This window comes from Capra hircus, unplaced genomic scaffold (genome assembly GCF_001704415.2).
Source record: "Capra hircus breed San Clemente unplaced genomic scaffold, ASM170441v1, whole genome shotgun sequence".
Classification (NCBI taxonomy): Eukaryota; Metazoa; Chordata; class Mammalia; order Artiodactyla; family Bovidae; genus Capra; species Capra hircus.
Window position 1 is genome coordinate 36,175 of NW_017190166.1, and position 20,523 is coordinate 56,697.

General features: G+C 64.0%; 1 protein-coding gene and 2 long non-coding RNA genes across 3 annotated transcripts; 1 reads left to right on the plus strand and 2 right to left on the minus strand.

The window, feature by feature from the left end:
- Positions 1-384: 384 nt before the first annotated feature.
- On the plus strand, positions 385-20,340 carry SCRIB (scribbled planar cell polarity protein). The gene is given in 38 exon segments (XM_018045180.1): positions 385-874; positions 2,052-2,169; positions 2,277-2,355; positions 2,445-2,534; positions 2,636-2,692; positions 2,779-2,842; positions 2,933-3,007; positions 3,079-3,223; positions 3,633-3,751; positions 3,918-4,117; positions 4,187-4,353; positions 4,433-4,563; positions 4,655-4,777; positions 5,594-5,761; positions 6,262-6,639; positions 7,283-7,345; positions 7,755-7,844; positions 8,246-8,323; positions 8,932-9,255; positions 9,338-9,418; positions 9,496-9,616; positions 9,619-9,734; positions 10,030-10,140; positions 10,220-10,513; positions 10,608-10,793; positions 16,132-16,242; positions 16,324-16,371; positions 16,502-16,576; positions 17,411-17,470; positions 18,186-18,293; positions 18,386-18,545; positions 18,620-18,758; positions 18,859-19,044; positions 19,127-19,269; positions 19,347-19,384; positions 19,505-19,579; positions 19,790-19,841; positions 19,957-20,340. Coding segments are annotated over 38 exon segments (4,878 nt in total). The 5' UTR covers positions 385-715; the 3' UTR covers positions 20,103-20,340.
- On the minus strand, positions 14,233-17,480 carry LOC106502818. The gene is made up of 2 exons (XR_001917700.1): positions 17,395-17,480; positions 14,233-16,036 (listed from the first exon to the last, which is right to left on the minus strand). It is a non-coding gene; the product is annotated as an uncharacterized LOC106502818 (long non-coding RNA).
- On the minus strand, positions 17,542-18,125 carry LOC108634835. Its single transcript, XR_001917701.1, has 3 exons — positions 17,970-18,125; positions 17,752-17,865; positions 17,542-17,632 (listed from the first exon to the last, which is right to left on the minus strand). It is a non-coding gene; the product is annotated as an uncharacterized LOC108634835 (long non-coding RNA).
- Positions 20,341-20,523: the final 183 nt, after the last annotated feature.

The window sequence follows — 20,523 nt, forward strand, 5'->3', positions numbered from 1 at the left end:
CCGAAGTCCTGGGACACGCAGTCCAATAGGCAAATAAATAGAGCACAGCCTGGGCCTGTCGCCCTACCCTCGGGGAGCCACGTCCCCGTGGGAGGGGCAGCAGGCGGGATCTCTGGGTCGTGAGGCTAAGGCGGGGACGGGGGGCGGTGGGGAGGTGCAGGGCGGTGCTGGAGGAAAGGCAGGAAGCCTAGCCTCTGGTTAGGGCGCTGGCCGTAGGGAGCGCAGGTTTTGAGCGGACTTCAGCTCCCACCGTTCCTTGCGCCAGGGGCGACTCGAGCTTCCCGACAGGCTGTGCGCGGCGCCGCTACGGGTACTCAGAGGCACCGGCGCCGCAGGGCCTTGTGGGGGTTGCAGTTCGGGGCGGCGAGGGCGGGCCTCGGCTTCCCGGCGGGCTGCGCGGCGACCGGCGGTTGTCGGCGGGGCAGTCCGGCGGGCAGGGGAGGCGTCTCCGACTGCGGCATAGGCGGCGGGCGAGCGGACGGACCGGGTCAAGTGGGCCAGGCGGGATGCCGGGCCGCCGCTGTGTCCTGAGAGTCTGAGCCCCGTCCGGGCCGCGCCCCCCACCCAGGCCGCCGCGGTCCGAGCGTTCCGAGCGCGGGCCCGGCCCAGCGCGCCGCCGCCGCCCCGGGCCGCCCCTGCCTCTCCCCCGGTCCGGAGCTCATGCGGGCCGAGCCCCGCCCCCCGCCCGCCGCCGGATCCCGCGCCCGCCCGCACCATGCTCAAGTGCATCCCGCTCTGGCGCTGCAACCGGCACGTGGAGTCGGTGGACAAGCGGCACTGCTCGCTGCAGGCCGTGCCAGAGGAGATCTATCGGTACAGCCGCAGCCTGGAGGAACTGCTCCTCGACGCCAACCAGCTGCGCGAGCTGCCCAAGGTGAGTGGCCGCCGGCCCAGCCCTCGTTCCAGGTCGGCAGGGTCAGTATGGATGCGACCGTTCGCTACTCCGAGCCCTCAGCCGGCCCTGGCCTGCGCGGGACACCGCAGCGCCCAGCCGGCCCTGCTGGTTCTTACTGGCCAGAGCCCCACCCTGGCCAGCCCCACCCTCCTCACCCACCGCCGGCGCTGGCACCAGGTGGCATCGGTCATCAGGTACCTGCCTGGGTAGGGGGGGATGGTCACAGCCTAGGGGAGGAGCTACAGATGGAAAGCCGCCGGGGAAGGTGGATGGGCTTGAGGTAGATCGGGGTGGAAGGTTAACCGGCTTGGCTGATGGATACAAACTTGCTGGACTACTCTAGAGGGGGAGCCCAGCCTCTGTCCTGACTGCTCTCTTCCTATAGGGTGCTGGGGCGGGGTCAGAGGGAGCCTTCTTATGGTGTCTGTCCCTGACCAGCCTGTGTTCCATCTACCTCTCACTGCCTTGTTTCTTCCCGTCAGCTTGCTTTCCTTCTAAGGCCACTTGGGAGAGAAGGTTAAAGGAAGCAGGTCACAAAAGGATTTCCTTTTTGGAGATGGGGTGCCAAGTGGCCCAATGCCTGGGGGCTGCATGCCACAGAGGGTGTGGCTTCATTCCAGAACTTGGACCAGGGCTCCTTATGCGGATCTGTGGCCCCTGCTGTTTTCGCTATATTTTTTTTGGTAGTTTCCAAATTCTTGTCAGTGTCTCAGGCTGGGCTGGTTGCTGGGGTACAGTCACAGAAACTACTGCAGGCTTTGGAGGGCCCACCGGCTGGGTGGGTCGAAGAGGTGATTCAGATGGTAGGTAGAGCCCTGAGGGAACACAAAGGGCAGGGAACAGAGACTTGTCAGGTCAGAGAAAGGAAGTGATTTCTCAGTTAAGACTAAGACTTGAGTGTGTAAGGTAGGTCAGCTGGCGATGTTGCAGGTGGGGGGTGGTAGGCGGGGAGGTGTGTCTCTGAGGTAACACAAAAGGACCAGGTGTCAGAAGTCAAGGAGTCAGAAGCTTGAGAAGCTGTGTATGTTTTTATCTTGTTGCTTTTCTTACTGCAGACCAGGGTGATGGGACAGGACCCAGGGTTCCTGTGTGGCCTGGAGCAGGGAGGGGCCCTCGCTACAGGGCCTGTCACTCTGACCCTACCCTCTGCCTACAGCCCTTCTTTAGGCTACTGAACCTGCGCAAGCTGGGCCTGAGCGACAACGAGATCCAGCGGTTGCCTCCGGAGGTGGCCAACTTCATGCAGCTGGTGGAGCTGGATGTGTCCCGGAATGGTGTGGAGCTGGGGCAGGCATGGGGTGGCATCTAAGGGTGGCAGGAAAGGCTTTGAGCTCCTGGAGGCTGTGGGCATCTTTCCATGGTGACCCCTTTCTCCTCGCAGACATCCCTGAGATCCCCGAGAGCATCAAGTTCTGCAAAGCTCTGGAGATTGCTGACTTCAGTGGGAACCCCTTGTCTAGGTGGGTGGTAGCCATACCAGGGCTGGGCATGGGCCGTGGGGGTTCTGCAGCCCTGGCCTGGGCATCTGAGGACCCTTTTCTCTCCTTAGGCTCCCTGAAGGCTTCACTCAGCTACGCAGTCTGGCTCACCTGGCGCTGAATGACGTGTCCCTGCAGGCGCTGCCTGGGGATGTGGGCAAGTGAGTGCCTTCCTGCGGGGCGGGGGGCTCAGCCGAGCCCTGTTCCTGCACTACTCCCCACCATCCTGCCTCCTCTCACACTCTGTCCTGGTCTCATTCAGCCTCGCCAACCTGGTGACCCTGGAGCTCCGGGAGAATCTGCTCAAGTCCTTGCCTGCGTGAGTGAGCTCGCCCCTGCCAGCAGCTAGCCCCAGGGACCATGGGCCATTTGGCCACAACAGACCTTGCTCTGTTTCCTCTGCAGGTCCCTGTCTTTCTTGGTCAAGCTGGAACAGCTGGATTTGGGAGGCAACGATCTGGAAGTGCTGGTGTGGAGAGGGTGGGGCTGTCATGGGTGGGGCGGGGCCAGGCAGGGCAAGGGAGCCTTGGCCATCACCCTGTCCTGCCTCTTCTTGCAGCCTGACACTCTGGGAGCCCTGCCCAACCTGCGGGAGCTGTGGCTGGACCGGAACCAGCTATCAGCCCTGCCCCCGGTGAGTAAGGGTGTGGCTGCCACCCCACGTCGGTCCTGTCCCTCCCCCTGACCCTCTGCACCCACCCCCAGGAGCTTGGGAATCTGCGGCGCCTGGTGTGCCTGGATGTGTCGGAGAACCGGCTGGAGGAGCTGCCTGCAGAGCTTGGGGGGCTGGTGCTGCTCACTGACCTGCTGCTCTCACAGAACCTGCTGCAGCGGCTTCCAGACGGCATTGGTCAGTGCTGGGAGGGGCGTGGCTAGTGTGAACCTAGGCCGAGCGGGGTCCTGGGGCGAGGAGCCCTGGCTCTGCTGGGTTCTGGGACCCGTCCCTGCGGAGGGGAGGCATTGGGCCACAGTGCCATGACTCGTGCTAGCACCTGAGGAGCTGAGGCAGTGCGCGGTGGCGAGTGCTGGTGGTGAGCTCGTGAGGGCACGATGAGGGCCTGGGGACCCAGGAGCCACTGGGCTTGCTCCGGTTGGCAGCAGGGTGGGGCAGTGAGCGCGCGTCTGGAGGGAGGCTGAGGTCTCAGCAGTCTCACAGTGCAGAAGCAGGAATCTTTGAGCCAGCGCAGGCTGCTTCAGTCTCGTGAGTGTCCAAGGCTCCCGGCCCCACTGAGCCTGTTGCTGTGTCTTCCCAACACCAGGTCAGCTGAAGCAGTTGTCCATCTTGAAGGTGGACCAGAATCGCCTGTGCGAGGTGACAGAAGCCATCGGGGACTGTGAGAACCTGTCGGAGCTGATCCTCACTGAGAACCTGCTGACGGTGGGGCTGGTTTCAGAGTTAGTGTGGGAGGCAGGGAGACTGGGGGAGCACCTGGAGGCGTGCAGAGTGGTAGGAGCCAGACATCTGCTTCGTTGGGGCCAGAGCAAGGGCAGAGACTGCACCCTCGGGCTCCTGCTGGTCTCTGACTCTCACTCCTCCCGGCCAGGCCCTGCCCCACTCCTTGGGGAAACTGACCAAGCTGACCAACCTCAACGTGGACCGCAACCACCTAGAGGCACTGCCGCCTGAGATTGGGGGCTGTGTGGCACTCAGCGTCCTCTCTTTGAGGGACAACCGCCTGGCCGTCCTGCCGCCAGAACTCGCCCACACGGCTGAGCTACACGTGCTGGATGTGGCGGGTAACCGGTGAGTGCTGCCCCCATCCCGCGGCGCTGGGCCTGACTCTCCCTAAGCTGACTGCGCCCCCACCCCCAGCCTGCAGAGTCTGCCCTTCGCACTCACGCACCTCAACCTGAAGGCCTTGTGGCTAGCGGAGAACCAGGCGCAGCCCATGCTTCGGTTCCAGACTGAGGATGACACCCAGACGGGCGAGAAGGTGCTCACCTGCTACCTGCTGCCACAGCAGCCCCTGCCCAGCCTCGGTAGGTCGCTGGGGGCGGGGCCTGGGGCGAGGCGGGGCCTGGGGCGGGGTGGGGTTCCCCCTGACACGTGCTTCCACAGAGGACCCTGGGCTGCAGAGCAGCCCTTCGGAAAGCTGGGGAGATGCCCCGCTCAGCCGTGTCAGCGTCATCCAGTTCCTGGAGGCCCCTGTGGGCGACGACGACCCAGAGGAAGCCGCTGCTGAGAAACGGGTATGGCGGGGTGGGGTCCCCGGGGGCTCCCGCCTCCCCACCCCCGCCTGACCCCTGCCCCACCTGCCCCTCACCCCTGTGCCCACTGCAGGGCCTGCAGCGTCGGGCTACGCCACACCCCAGCGAGCTCAAGGTGATGAAGAGGGGTGTGGAGCGCCGGAGCGAAGCCACCTCTTGCAGGCCTGACCCTGTGCCACCCTCGCTCTCTGAGGAGGTGCTTATGGGGACCAGCAGGCCACGGGAGGGACAGCCACCTGACTTACAGGCCTTCCCGTGGGAGCCCCAGGCTGAGTGCGGGGCTTCTGGCCGGCGTGGGCATGGGGAACCCACCAGGAGAGGAGCCAGGCTGTGGTGCTGGTTGGGAAGCTCAGGGCCAAGTGCACGCGCCTTCTGCAGAGTAGGCCGCCTCCACCCAGGGCCACTGGGCAGACACAAGAGCCATGTGGCGTGGACATGGGGCAGCTGCCCGTGAGGAGCCAGGAGCGGCTGGAGCAGTGGGCCTATGGGCTGGCACGTCTCAAGGGCACCCACACTGTCAGCTTCCATGAAGGGGGCTGTTCAGAGTCAGGCAGGCCCAGCTCCTCTAGCTCAGGACCCCTGGGAACAGCATGGTGCCTGGTGCCTGGGGCAGGACCTATGTCTACAGTACACAGCCACCCACGGGAAGCTGCCCTCGCTGATCCGGGAGGCATGCTCATGCTGGTTGGGGCGCCTGCCCGTCCTCAAGCTGGCGTTCGCTCGGGGACTTATCAGCCCCTGCCCTTGTGATTTTTTTGGAATAAGCCTTGAGGGTTCAAACCACAGAAGGGTGGCTTTGTGTATCCACAGCTGTTGAAGCTGGAAGTGTGGCTTCCCTAGGGGTGGGACGGCAGGCACCCCAGAGGATGAGCACAGACTTCCTGCAGGATGGGGGCAGCTAGGAGGGGAAGCTCCCGAGGCTCTGTGGTCAGGCAGCAGGGAGCCCTGGGGTGCATCCTGCAATGTGGGATCCTCCAGGGGCAGCCCAACCCACTGCCTTCCCCTGCCACAGGAGAAGAGGCTGAGCACTGAGTCTGGCCTGAGTGCAGACTCACACCTGTCTGCCGGCACAGCCTCCCAGGGCGAGCCTGAGGGCCCGCTGGCCGAGGAGGAGGGGCTGAGCCAGCAGGAACCCGTGCCAGCCACCCAGGAGGAGGTCATGGAGGAGACCTACGAGGAGGTGAGACTGGCCTTGGGGGCCGCTTCCTCAGGGGCGGGCCTGCAGGCTCCCACCCCGCCTCCTTTCCAAGCACGTGTGCAGGCAGCACCAGTCGGCTCTCTCAGGTGGGCCCCCAGGTGCGCTCTTCCCTGTGTGGCGCCCAGCAGGAGTCAGGCTGCCCCAGGCCGGGGCGAGGCCGGGGGGAGGAGGGTCTTCACTTCAAGGCTGGCTTGGACTGGGCCTTGCCCACCCACATTACCACACGTTCCCCTCTGGAACATTCCCAGACACCAGGGCCTTCCTCACAGTCCTGCTGGGGCCCCGCCTCAGGCTGCTGAGAGCACGGTGGGCAGAGCCTCCCAGCCCCCAAGCCTGCTCTTCCCCCTGACTGCTCTGTGCCCCTCGCTGGCTCATTACTTGTCCCTGTTCTTTGAGCAGCAGGCCCTCTCCGCGCCTGTCTGTTGCCTTGGGCCCTGCACTTGGGGGTGGGCCGGCCTAGTCCTCATGCTCAGCTCTCACAGCCCACTGTGCGCTTCGCGGAGGACACGCTGCTCCTGCCCAGGGAGGACGGCGAGAGCGAGGAGGGCCAGCCAGAGGCGCCCTGGCCCCTGCCAGGGGGCAGACAAAGGCTCATCCGCAAGGACACGCCCCACTACAAGAAGCACTTCAAGATCTCCAAGCTGCCCCAGCCCGAGGCCGTGGTGGCCCTCCTGCAGGGGACACCGCCAGACAGTGAGGGCCCAGTGGGGGCTGGGAGCTGGCACAATGGCCCCCATATGTCCTGGGCTCCGCGAGCGGAAGAGGAGGAGGAGGAAGACGAGGCTGAGGAGGAAGAGGAGGGGGAGACGGCAGTGGCAGCAGAGGAGGAGAAGGCAGTGGCCTCTGCACCCTCTGTCAAGGTGGGTCTGGCCCCACACGCCAGCCTGAACCCAACTAGCCGGGCCCCCTGGTCCACACTGGCGTGGGTCCCAGGAGACTCTTGAGGCAACTGGCATGGGAGATGCCTGTCCCCAGCTCCCCATTCTCCTCTGCAGGCTGGGTGCTGACTCAGTTGCAAGCTCCGTGCTGGCCCTGTAGCCCCGTCACAAGCCCCTGGCAGTTCCCGCCTCTGCCCAGGCCCCTCTGCCTGCCCTAGCCTCTGGAGGGCTAGCTCTCACAGGCCCCTGTCTTCATGGGATGCCCCGCCCCGCAGCAGCCCCATGTCTGACATGTCTGTGGTTCTGTGCTGAGCACAGACAGCCTGGTGCCATGGCGGCTGGGAGGGCCTGGACGGTTAGAGCTGGCACAGCCAGGCGTAGGCCCACCTGGCACTGGCCCAGCCTGCCCACTTGGCAGGTCGGCAGCAGCAGCCAGGCCTCCTGACCTGAGGGGACCCCCTGCCTGGGGGCAGTACCAGACCCAGGCGGGAAGGGCCAGGCGCTCAGGCTGTGGGAGCTTGGTGTGGTCTTCTCTCTCTTTCTTGCTCATGGCGGGGCCGGGCAAGGAGGTGGCGGGGCCGGGCGGCAGCTGACCTGCATGTCCTTGCTGGTCCTGTCCTAACAGGGGGTGTCGTTTGACCAGGCCAATAACCTGCTGATAGAGCCCGCTCGCATTGAGGAGGAAGAGGTCTGTACTCGCTTGCTGCTGTGCTCTTGCCCCGGGCTTCGCGGGCCTTGCTCTCGGGCTGCGGGTTCTCCGTCTCCTTCCCGCTGCTGCTCAGGCCTCCTCCCCAAACTCAGAGCCAGGGTCTGGGGTGCCCGCTAGACCCACAGGGCACCGGCCTCCAGGCAGGGGTGGCCAATCTTGGAGGAGGTGCAGGGTGTGCCCCCCTCCTCCGACGCTCCAGCCCTGGAAGGCCCCCGTCACCCACAGGAGAGCACTCCCTCTGCCTGCGCTCCCTGGAGCCTGGCAGCCCCCACCTCGTCAGCTCCTCTGTGGCCCAAGCCGGCCCTGGGAGAGGTGGCTGGTGGCCGGAGGGGACCAGGCCCTGGCCCCTCAGCCCTCCCTGGACACGGCGCGTCTGTTCTGTTTCCAGCTGACGCTCACCATCGTGAGGCAGACGGGGGGCCTGGGCATCAGCATTGCAGGTGGCAAGGGCTCCACGCCCTACAAGGGAGATGACGAGGTGAGGAGCCGCCCCACCCTGTGCTGCCCCTGGGCCCTGCCCCGGTAGCACACGAGGTCCTGGAGGCCGGGGTTGGGGGCAGCGTCGTAGAGGACGGTCAGGGCCGCCGGTCTGCCCGCCGTCTCTTTCAGCCTCACCTCCCTTTCACCGGTGCATCTTTTGCTGTGTGTGGGTCAAACTTCCCGGGACTGACCTATACCCTCACTCCCTGATGCCTGGGACCCCACAGCAGCCCACACCCAGGCTGTCTGACCACTGCAGGCCCACTTCTGCCTTTCCTGCACCCTGGGGTGTCTTTGCAGCCCTGACTGGGGGGCTTCTGGGCCTTGCATAGCTGCTGAGGGCCTCTCTCTGGAAGGGCATCCGCTGACGTTCTTGGATTGTCTCTGTCTGTCCTGCAGGGCATTTTCATCTCCCGGGTGTCTGAGGAGGGCCCTGCGGCTCGGGCTGGGGTCCGAGTAGGCGACAAGCTCCTCGAGGTGAGCCCCCCGGCCACCGTTTGAAGTGCACACCCTTGGGACCTCTCAGTCCCACTTTTGGTGCTGGGCTGCCTCCCCTCCAGAAAGGGGGTGCCCATTTCCTCCTGAGAGCCCCAAGCATGAGACCCCTGTGAGGCATGGAGCTCATAAGCTAGTGCTCCGGGTAGACCGGAGGTCAGTCCAAGGCAGAAACCCGCATCTGGGCAGGGAGCATTGGAGCCCACGTGCCTGTCGGGGAGTCAGAGGGCAGTCTGCTCTGGACGATGGGGGCAGGAGGAAGTGACCCTGCACTCACTTGACGGAGGGGCTGCTGTGTCCCAGCAGCTCAGAGAGCGCGGGGCAGGACCAGAGGCGTAGAACCCCTAGGCATCCTCCCCAGGACTGCTCAGATAAGGAGCAGGTGTGCGGGGCAGGGGCGCCAGGACTGGGTGCTGTGACCTAGCAGGGGAGTCTCCTGCTTCCTCGACAGTGGGCCTCCTAGCCCTGTGTTGCCCAGATAGGTAGCCGGTACCCACAGGGAGGGGGGCAGTAGCCCCTGGCACGCTGTGGCTTGTGCCCGCTCAGCCAGCCCGCCTGCGGAGGGCAGGCTGACAAGTGCCGTGTGGCAGGTGAACGGCGTGGCCCTGCAGGAAGCGGAGCACCAGCAGGCCGTGGAGGCGCTGCGCGGGGCGGGTGCCACCGTGCACATGCGGCTGTGGCGGGAACGCATGGTGGAGCCTGAGAACGCGGTCACCGTCACAGCCCTGCGGCCCGAGGATGACTACAGCCCGCGGGAGCGGCGCGGGGGCGGCCTGCGCCTGCCCCTGCTCCCGCCCGAGCCCCCCGGGCCGCCCCGCCAGCGCCATGTGGCCTGTCTCGTGCGCAGTGAAAAGGGGCTGGGTTTCAGCATTGCAGGTGGGAAAGGCTCCACACCCTACCGGGCCGGTGACGGGGTAAGGCTGGGGCCAGGGCCAGGGCGGGGCGGGGGGCAGGCCTGGCCAGCCTGCGGACACCCACTCGTCGTCCCCCCTGCAGGGCATCTTCATCTCCCGCATCGCTGAGGGGGGCGCCGCCCACCGGGCAGGCACCCTGCAGGTCGGCGACCGAGTCCTTTCCGTGAGTACGGCGGTAGGCCTGCCCGGCACCCATGAACCCCTTTTCCTGGCGCTGTCTGATGGGCTGCACTCTTGCAGATCAACGGGGTGGACATGACTGAGGCCAGGCACGACCATGCCGTCTCCCTGCTGACCGCCGCCTCGCCCACCATCGCCCTGCTGCTGGAGCGGGAGGCTGGGGGGCCCCTCGCCCCGAGCCCTCCCCCCACTCCCCCTTGCCCCCTACTGCTGCCCCTGCCGCCCCAGGGGAGCCTGGGCCTCTGAGACTGCCCCCTGGTCTGCTGGCCGCTGCCCTGGAGGGGCCGTACCCAGTGGAGGTGAGACCGCAGCCCTGGCCCTGCCCACCAGCCAGCCCCCTTCTCCACAGCCGCACAGCTCTAGGTGTGGCTGTCGGCCCCGCTGGAGGGAGAACAGGGCCTCGGCCCTGTCCTCGCAGGCTCCAGGACACGGCGTCGTTCCGTAGGGGCTCCCTCCCCCTGCAGTCTTCTCTGCACCGTCACACGGCCTACCTGTGGTGGGGCTCCTGGGTCTCACACACCCACTGTGCTTGGGAAGCCTTCCTTTAATGTTTGGCTTGTTCCAGCCACCCTTCTTGTTCCTCCATGTTCCTAGGAGATCTGTCTGCCCAGAGCAGGGGGCCCCTTGGGGCTCAGCATCGTTGGGGGGTCCGACCACTCCAGCCACCCATTCGGTGTCCAGGAGCCCGGCGTGTTCATTTCCAAGGTAGAGCAGGCCCCGTGGGCATCTTGGGGTGCAGGGTGGCCCAGCCCCCTGCCCATGGCGCCCGGCCCTCCCTCCACAGGTGCTTCCCCGGGGCCTGGCTGCACGCAGTGGCCTGCGGGTCGGGGACCGCATCCTGGCAGTGAACGGGCAGGACGTGCGGGAGGCCACGCACCAGGAAGCAGTCAGCGCCCTGCTCCGGCCCTGCCTGGAGCTGGTGCTGCTCGTGCGGAGGGACCCACCGCCCCCGGGCATGCGGGAGCTCTGCATCCAGAAGGCCCCCGGGGAGAGGCTGGGCATCAGCATCCGTGGGGGCGCCAAGGGCCACGCCGGGAACCCCTGCGACCCCACCGATGAGGGGATCTTCATCTCCAAGGTGAGCTCCCCCTCGCCCACCTGCCCCGTGGGCTTCTCAGGCGGGGAGGGGCCCAGGTCCGGGGCTGGTCCTGAGCGCGGCAGTCTCCCTGCAGGTGAGCCCCTCGGGAGCAGCTGGGCGAGACGGCCGTCTGCGGGTTGGACTGCGGCTGCTGGAGGTGAACCAGCAGAGCCTGCTGGGTCTGACGCACGGAGAGGCCGTGCAGCTGCTGCGCAGCGTGGGCGACACCCTGACCGTGCTGGTCTGCGACGGCTTCGACACCAGCGCTGCCACCCCCGAGGTCAGTGCCCCCCCCCCCCCCCACCGGCCAGCGCTTGGCCACAGGAACTGCGTCCCGCCCCCATTGTGGCCGGGAGGGTCCTGGTGCACCAGGGCCAGGACGTGCTTGGCCGTTGCGAGTCAGACCTGGGGGAGCCATGCAGTGCCGGTGCCAGGCCCTTGTTTCGGCCCCACTCATGACCCTGGTGGGACAGAGCATGTGTACAGAAGGCCTGATCGTGTCTTCAAAGAAAAGGTTGAACCAGGCAAGCAGCATTTGTGCCCTGGGGCCGCCAGGCCAGGGCAGGACGGCCCAGAGCGGGACACAGCCCGCCTGCAAACCCTTGGGCCCCGCCACGCTGGCCTGGCGCTGGTCTGCTTTCTGGCAGCCCCTTAGCTGGGAGCTCAGGGCCCAGACCCGTGTCCCCACTCAAATGCCTGGGTGGGCCTGTGGGAACCCAGCGGTTCTCCGTTGCCGCCCCTAGAGGAAGTGTCGGCTGCCAGGCCCGGGACTGGGCTGCAGAGGCCTGGTGTCCAGCCTGGCCTGTGTCCTGCACCGACCTGGCTGTGCCCTCTTGGGGGCCCCTGCTGTCTTGTGCTGCTGCTGTCCCCAGGCTTCCAGCATCAGCCCAGGGGGGCTGCTTCTCTTGCAGCAGCCCCCAGCCCCCGCCTCCAGGGGCTCATTCCCCGCAGCAACTGCCAGCTCCCTGCGGGCCTCCTTGCTGGGGATGGGGCTACAGTGGGTCTCTGGGACGGCAGCCTACTGCCCCTGTCCCTGCACTGCCGAGGCGGGGTCCCCCTCTTTCTGTGTGTCGTCTCCTGAACTGGGAAGGATGGTGCATTTGTCTTTGTTTCTCCTGCCTGGGTGCTGGACTGGGACCCCACACCCTGGGTTCTGGAACCCCCTGTGCTGGTCTCTGTGCCCACATCCCTGTGTGCCTGCAGGAACCCTAACCTGTTGTTTCTGGTGAAGAACCTTGCTCAGGTTTTCCAGAGAGGGCCGTGTCTTCTGCTTTCTCATTTAAAGTATGACCTTACATGTTTCGGTCAGCACGTGTACTTATTTTTAAGGTTTCAGTACAAAGAGAGTAAATACATTCCAGGGCGAAGAGCAGAGCAGGTGTCTCCCCAGCGTTACAGAGGCTTTGCCGGGCTCTTCTGACTGTCTGGCCGTCTCTCCCTGGGTTGCTTTGTCTGTGCTGTGTTTCCAACCAGAGTGCTCAGAGCCTGTCTTGATGCTTTTGGGGGCTTTTCTGCAGGACAGCACCCTGGAAGAAGGGGTGTTGGGCTTGAGGCCGCAGGCTTGCCCCGTCTCCCACCCCCGCCCAGCCTCAGGCTTGTCTCCTTGGACCTGGCCTCCTTTGACGTGTGACTCACGTAACTCACAGTTCGTCTTTTGCGTTGTAAGCTTCTGTCTTTTTGCGTAGGGCATGAGTGGGTTTTGTCTTTTGCTACTTCACAATGGCTTCTCTGGGGTTATAGAAACATGGATACTGTGAGTGACGTTGTCTAACCTTCCTCATAATGTCTGGATTTGGATTTTGATGATAAAAACCCTCTCTGGGGCAAGATTATCAAAGCTATTTTTTAGAAAACAGAGCACTACAATCTACTGGAATTGCTTCTCAAGCAAGTGGATCTTCCGTGCCAGTGGAATGCACTGGACCGTCCATCACTCTCCCAGCGATCGGGGGAGATCTGACTTCCCTCGTAGGCTGGATCTGCATCCCCTGGCCCCGGGAGCCGGCCGTGTTCTTGAGCCAGTGCTGCTGGCCTCGGTGTGGCCACTTTAGAGTATATTTCAGGAGACCTAACTAGTGAAGTCACCCACTGTTTTTCTCCTTTCGACAGTTTTGGTCTATTTTCGTGTGTTTTCTCTTCCAAACGGACCTGCCAGTTCTGTAAGTTGGTTGGGAGCTCGGGGTTAACTTTGAGCTCTGTGACTGTGTGAGTAATGTTTCTCCAGGCACATTCCTAGGTTGCTCTTGCTTCCTTGTTGATTCTCATCAGTGACTTTGTTGCATCTCCAGGAGGAAGCCCTGAGGCCCAGGTGGTGGCTGCAGGTCCTCTTTTCCTGGGAGGTCAGGCTCCTCTGTCCCCCCTGGAACCTGGTGATGGTGGACAGTGACCTTGCCTTGTGCCGACTTGGAGGCGGTAGTTTATATAACATTCTTTTAAACTTGGACGGCTGTTGCCATTTATAACCTGTAAGAATTTTCTCCAAAATGAGTGCTGAGTTTTCTGGAGTCCTTTCATTGATGGCTGTTACAGCCCTGTGCAAGTACTGTGAGGTGCAGCCCACAGGTTTCCTCCAGCTAGCTCGGTGCTTGAAAGAAAAAGGGGCGACATGTATCCCTCAGGACACCAGTCATCCACCCGGCCCCATTTCTCTTAACCTCAGCCCACCTGCTTCTTCTGTGGTGACCCCTTCAACTCCTGTAGGAATCAGGGTTCACAGCCATCTCTCCAAACTTTGGATTCTGCAAGCGCGTCTTCGCATGAGCTGTGCCCTGGCGTCCTCCCCAACCTCTGCACGGCAGGCGGCGGGCTGGCATCAGGACCTGCCTGTCCTTGCTGTGCTGGCTGCTGACCCAGGGCCCCGCACAGGCGGGCAGGCCTGGTGGCTAGCTGGTGGCAGTGCTGCAGGGGCCACTGTGCACTTCGAAGAGCTTGCTGACTGGTGCTTAGCATGTTTGGGGCAAGGTCCAGAACATTCTCTCTCCTCCCTCCATTTCTGTGGTCCCATCACCGTCTTGATCTGGTTTCTGCCGTCTCTTCCTGCCCATCACACTTACCAAAGTTTTGTGTATTTTAGTAGCCTTCTCAGAAAAAACACCTTTCGGATTTTGATCAAGACTGCCTTTCTTTTCCATGTTTCCTTGATTACTGATCGAAGGAAGACTGCCTCAGTTACTCCTTCCTCATCTAGTGTTTTCAGTCCTTCTAATGATCCTTCTGTGAAGAAGAAATTTTATCAGCTACTTTTTATCCTAAAATAAGATTTTGTACAGGAGATGTGTGGTAAACACTCTGATTCTTTCCTTTCATTGGTTGATTTTTAAATAACAAGTGGCTGCCCTGGAAGCCCCCATGGTGACTGCTTTTTGGTCTTTGTGGTCCTCGTGAGGCAGGGTGCCCGCATGGGCACCGCGGTGACAAGCCGGTGACACACCAGCCTGATGGTGCACCCAGGCATCCCTGTGTCTCCTGCCTCAGCCCTGGCGTGGGGCTCAGACCATCACTGGCTGGTCCTTGTGGCCTTGCTCCTGGGCCTCTGCAGCATACGGGTCCTCGGGAGGCAGGTTTCTAGGGGGAAAAAAATCTGTGAGGTTGTTACTTTCAACCAGTGCTTAAGGACAGGAGGCTTTGATTCTTTTGACTTTATCTTTGTTTTTTTCTCATCTTAAAAGTCATTTTATTAAATTAAGTGATATTACAATTATTGATTTCAAAAAGCCATATCAATGTTATTACTAGTATTTATTAATAGCATTTTAAGTTTTCTTTATGTCCTTAGGATTTATCCACTTAGGAGGTACAGTCAAAACACTATGTCAAGTCACTGGGAAATGATTCTCCGTATTGTCCTACTGCCAGCTTGTCATACAGTCAGGCTTATTTTTGTCTGAGTTTTATTTTCGGCTGCGCTGGTCTTGTTGCTGCACACTGACTTTTCACTGAGGTGGCGTCTCGTGTCGGGAAGCACAGCCCCTAGACCCCGTGCTCAGTAGTTGGTGCTGCTCTGCGGCATGTGGGATCCTCCTGGAGCAGGGATCGAGCCTGTGTTCCCTGCATTGGCAGGTGAATTCTTAACCACTGGGCCACCGGGGAAGGCCAGAACTCGTTTTCAGTTCTTAAAGATGACTTTAAAAGCGGAGTTTCCTGGGAGTTCCCCGGCGGTCCAGAGGGTAGGACACGGCGCACTCCCTGCCGCGTCGCCAGGTCAGCCTCCAGTTGGGGAGCGAAGACCCTGCGGCCGGGAGGACAAACCACTGCTCATGCTAAACCTTTGCCAGCTGTGAACACAGCCCTCCAGGAGTCTGAATCCCCTCTCGGTGGCCCCCAGGCCAGCATCTGCATTAGTGCGGTTTCTCCTGCTGTTATTTCTGTTTTGAAAGATAGAAGTAAGTAGATAAAGTAGTGACAGTTTTAGAGTTGAAAAGTGTCAAGAACAGTAGACAGGACCTCTCACTCAAAGGCCTTGCATGCCTCCCACCAATGGTCAAAGGCGACCTTTAGAGCCACAAGGCATGTGGGCATCTGGTTGTTTCCCAGCCTGACCTGGAACTTCAGGTGAGCACAGGCCATCATGGCATGGATGGTGCTCACTGGGGTCTGTCCAGTGCCTCCTCAGGACGAGCTGCAGTGGCTGCATTTTGGCAGGGTTATCACAGAGCTGACACTGTCTTGGAGGGCCTCCCACCAGACCCACGGGTGGTGCCTGCATGGGGGCGTCTCTGGGTCACCCCACCAGGTGATGCTTTCCCCCAGAAACTGACAGGTGCTGTGCGGGTGCTTGGGGAGTGCAGCAGCCCGCTTCTCCTCGGGCTCCTCATCAGCCCCAGGGCAGTCGTGTGCCCTCCCCACTGCTCCTTCCACAGGCGCTGGGCGGCTGACTTCCTTAGCACAGATTTTCCGTTTTAACTCGTGGTGAGAGTTGTCACTGCTGCTGTTGATACCTGGTGCTCCAGCCATCCAGACGGAGCTGACAAGAGGGCTTCTGGCTGGCCCGGGGTCCTGTTCACATCACCCACCTCCCTCAGGCAGCCTCCTTTCTAGCACAGCAGAAAGTCTGGGGTCACCTCACACTTTCCCATACCTTCTTTCTCCAAGGAGCACTGGTTCCCTTAGTGGACAGGGCTATTGAGGAGCCGGGATGTGGGCGCCAGGCGTGTTCCTGGCTGTCAGGGTCTCAGGACCGCTCGGGGGCTGGGCTGTGCCTGTGAGCAGGCACCTTTCACGTCCTGACATTCGCTTACGCTGGAGAAGCGCATGTTCACGTCTGCTGTCGTCATCACTCCGGTCAACACCACAGTCAACTCTTCCTCCTTTAAACGGCCTTTTCTGACGTCAGGAGTCTGTCGGCCTCCTTCCACTGGGACTTTGGCCTCAGTTCCGCTCTGTGCCATGGGCTCTTCACTGTCGCCCCATCACCTTGTCGGTTCTGTGCTCCGGGGTGCGTGTCCAGGGCCGACCTCTCTCGCCTGGTGCTCTGCATCGCCGTATCCTCAGGAGCATGGTGTGCAGACGCGACCTGTGGGTGCCCTGGGCACAGAGGCAATGGTGGCCTGGAGTCCTGAGCAAGCAGAGCCCACCCCAGCCGCTCCCTCGGGTGTGGCCACTCCGCCCCTCCCCCGCAGGTGTCCCCAGGCATCATCGCCAACCCCTTTGCGGCTGGCCTTGGCCGCCGGAACAGCCTGGAAAGCATCTCCTCCATCGACCGGGAGCTGAGCCCCGAGGGCTCCGGCAAGGTCAGAGCCGCCCGCAGCCAGCAGCCCCTGGGCTGGGAGCCTGAGGCCGTCGGCCCCGACCACTGTCTCCTCTGCTCACAGGAGAAGGAGCTGCCCGGACAGATCCCACTGTGGGGCCCGGAGGCCACGGTGAGTGCCCAGGCCCTCCCGCCCCGCATGGCAGGCTCCCCCCCACAGCCCAGCGTCCCTGGGCCTGGCTGTCCGCCCCGCACTCTGGCGAGCATGGCCCCGGCAGCCCTGTGTCCACTCTGCCCCCCAGGGTCGGAGCCCAGAGAGCCTGAAGCCAGCCTGCCGAGCCCTGGCCGCCACCCCTGGCACTGGCAGCATGCAGAGGGTCAGTCCCTGGTTGTCACACCCCTGTTCCGGCCTCTGCCCACTTGTCCATCAGCCCTACCCCTGTCTTCCTTCCCTTCACCTGAGGCCCTGCAGGACAGAGCTCTGCCAGGATCCTGCCCCCAGGGAGAGGGCTGAGGCCCTTAAAGGGCCCTCAAGCAGGACAGGGACTAGCTAGGGTGCCCGAGCTGGAGCGCCACCCCCCGGCACACGTCTGTCCTGTTCCACCCCTGAGCCCAGCTGTGATGCACCCACTGCCACCTACCCCCCACCTCTCAGAGGCAGACTAAAGGCAGAGCAGAGGGCTGTGTGGGCCCAGGGGCCACTGCTGGAGCACGGTGGGAGGAGGGCCAGTGCTGCAGTGGGGGCAGGGCCCTGGGCGGAGGCCTGTGGTTCTTACCCCTTCCCTGGAGGGCGGGCTGCCCAGCGTCAGCTGCTGCTGGGAGACCCCGCAGAGCTGGTGGGGAGGGCTGTGCCAGCTGGGGGCTGAGTGAGCCTGTAAAGGGGCTTTGTGCTCAGCCCCACACAGGCAAGAGTAGGAAGCCCCCAGGAGGGGAGGGGACCCAGTGTCCTCTGTCAGAAAAGGGCACAGCTTGGGGGTGGCTCGCAGGGGCCGGGCCTCCCTGGCTGACGGGCCTCAGGCTCACAGGGAGGGTGGCCACCCCACCCGGGAGAAGCCCAGCCCAGCCCATCCATCTCAGATGTCTCAGGGCTGCTCAAGTCAGGGCGTTGAGGACCAGCCTTTGTGCTACTGAGGCAGGCAACTCCCCACCTCCTCCTCGGGGGCCCTCAGCCCTGCCTGACCCTCCCCACACCCACCTCTCGGCTCTTCCAGGTGCTGCCTGCGGCAAGTGGAGAGATGGCTGAGGCCCCCTGCTCCCCTGGCCACCAGCAGGTGAGTACACATGGTGGGGGTGCTGTGTTCAGAGTCCACTCCTCTGGGGAGGGTGCCAGGGCACACACCTTCCCCAGCTGCCATCCCACAGGGGGATGGCCTGCAGGCCCCTTCCTGGCCCAGCTGGCTGGTATCACGGGCTGGGGAGTTCCCTGTGGCCTCCTGGGTAGAGGGGAATGGGGTTCAGGGCAGCCTTCCCCAGTGCCTGGCGGTTTTGCCCCCATCTGTCTTCATGTCTGGGAGTTCCCGGGGGCCACTCCACCCTGCCCCGAGCTCCCCACCTGCCTGCAGCGGCTCCTCGGTTCTGCTGCATGGGGAGGGCCAGGCCTGGTGGCAGGGTTGGGGCAGACACTGAAGTGCCAGCTTGGAGCTCAGCGCCCAGCCTTTGCCCCTTGCTGACAGATAGCAGATGGGTGAGTGCTGGCCTTGCTTCCTGGGCACCCAGCTGCCCACCTTGGCGCCATCTCTCTCCCCCCACCCCATCCCTCACACCCCTCACCTGAACCCCTTTGCAGACAAACCCTGGGGTGATCCAGCCGCTGGCTCAGGCCTGGCCAAGGGGCTCCCCGGCCCCCAGGGGCAGAGATGGTCCCCAGCCCGAGTGCCCTGACCTGGGGGACAGGGGTGGGGGCAGTCAGCAAGGACAGCTGGTGGCGGGGTGGGCGGTGCTGCAGGGACAGCTGTCCCTGCTCAGCTCACTGCACCGGGTCCCCAGCCCCCCTCCCCGCCCTCCCCTGCTGAGCTTCCAGCCAACGTGAAGCAGGCCTATAGGACGTTCGCGGCTGTGCCCGGCCTGCACCCGCCCCTGGACACCCCTGCCCAGGTAGGTGGTGGGCAGCCCTCAGGTGCCCCGCTGCGTGCGCCTGCGAGGGTGTGACACCCGAGGGGCCGGGTCTGAGGGCGTGCTTCCCCCAGCCCCCCACGCCCGGGCCCACGGCCTCGCCGGAGCAGCTGTCCTTTCGAGAGCGGCAGAAGTACTTCGAGCTAGAGGTTCGGGTGCCCCAGGCCGAGGGCCCCCCTAAGCGCGTGTCACTGGTGGGCGCTGACGACCTGCGGAAGATGCAGGAGGAGGAGGGTGAGCAGGCGGCACGGGGGTGGGGTGGGGGACAGGGGACACCGGCACCCAGCGTGACCCGCCGCTCCCCGTAGCCCGCAAGCTGCAGCAGAAAAGGGCGCAGATGCTGCGCGAGGTGGTGGCCGACACGGGGCGCCCGGAAGCCGATGCTCCCGAGGACGAGGAGCCCGAAGAGGAGCCGCCCTGGGCCGGCCAGGGCCCCACGGCGGAAGGGTGAGGCTGGGGAGGGCCGCCTCAGCCCCTGCCCACAGCGCCCCTCCGCTTGTGCCCGGCGCCCCTCCACCCGGCCCTCCTGTCCTGTCGCCCGGCCCAGGCTCGGCCCTGCATCTCCCCCGCCGCAGGGAGGCGGTGCCCCAGTGCGGACTGCCAAGGCCGAGCGGCGCCACCAGGAGCGGCTTCGTGTGCAGAGCCCCGAGCTGCCGGCCCCAGAGCGGGCCTTGTCCCCCGCAGAGCGCCGAGCCCTGGAGGCGGAGAAGCGGGCGCTCTGGAGGGCGGCCAGGTGAGGCCCCGCCCCGCCCTGCCCTCCGCTGCCCGCGCCCCTGGTGCTGCCCACCTGCTGCCCACCCTCCGCCCGCCCACAGGATGAAGTCCCTGGAGCAGGACGCCCTCCGCGCACAGATGGTCCTCAGCAAGTCCCAGGAGGGCCGAAGCAAGCGGGGGCCTCTGGAGCGCCTGGCCGAGGCCCCCTCGCCCGCGCCTACTCCGTCACCCACCCCCTTGGAAGGTCTGTAGGTCGGGCGGGAGGCGGGAGCCCGGCCTGTGGCGCGGACTTCTCCCGACGACCCCTTCTTGTTCCTCCAGACCTCGGCCCCCAGACCGGCACCTCCCCGGGACGCTTGGTGAGGAGCCAGCAGCTGCCGCCCTCCCCTGCCTTCCACCCTTGGCAGGGCAGGGATCCAGACTCCCACCTTCTCTTCTTCTTACACTCTCTGCCTCTCTCCTCACGCTGTCCTTTCAAGGCCTTGTCTGGGAGGAAGTTTGACTACAGGGTGTTTGCTGCCCTCCCCTCTTCCAGACCTGTCTATGACATGCAGGTACCGGGCCCTCCGGCCCTTCTGTAGGACGCCATGACCGGCTCCTGCCGCTTTCCGCTCAGCCTGTCTCCCAGCCTGTCCCCTGCTCCATATCCTCCCGGTTCCTCCCCCTCCCCCCCAACCAGGGCTCTGCAGGAACTCACCCAGGCTCCTACGGGGGGCTTCAGGCAGGTCTGGGTAGTCCCTGACCAGCCCTTCTCCCCCTTGCAGTCCCCAGATTTCGCTGAGGAGCTGAGGTCCTTGGAACCACGTCCGAGCCCAGGTGAGTTGGCAGGCCAGGGCAGGCCCCGCCACCCCCCACCCACCCCCCCAACAGTGCCCCCATACTCCAGGGTGCCAGGCCCATCTGCTCACTCGCTCCCTGCCCCTGCCTGCAGGTCTGCCAGAGGAGGACGGAGAGGTGGCCATGGTGCTTCTGGGCAGGCCCTCTCCAGGCTCCACGGGTCCCGAGGAGGTAGCCTTATGCAGCAGCCGCCGGGCCATGCGGCCAGGGCGCCGAGGCCTGGGCCCAGTTCCCTCCTAGAGGGGCGGGGTGCCTCCCCCGACTTGGGGTGGGGGCCTTGCCAGCGCCCACACCACCCTTGCCCCGAGTCTTTTAACCTGGCCGGTAGCATTTTAAAGAGGTCCCCTGAGGAGTTCTAGCCACTGACTAACGGCGCCCTCCCCAGCCGGGACCTCCTGGCGAGACTGTAACTAGTGATGTTTGTACAACCAAAGACTCTATTTTGTGGTTTAAGGAGAATAAAATTGACTACGTTTTACGTCTGGTCCGTCTTACTCTGTCCAGCTGCTGGCACACGAATGTGCGCCCCTCTGTCCCTCCCGATCTGGGGGCAGCGGGTGCGGGGACTCTGAGGACTCCAGGTGGCTTACCCAGACTGGGCTGCCCCCCGGTAGGAGGGAGGCTGGGGGACTACCTTCACCACCCCCAAGGCCCCTCCCTT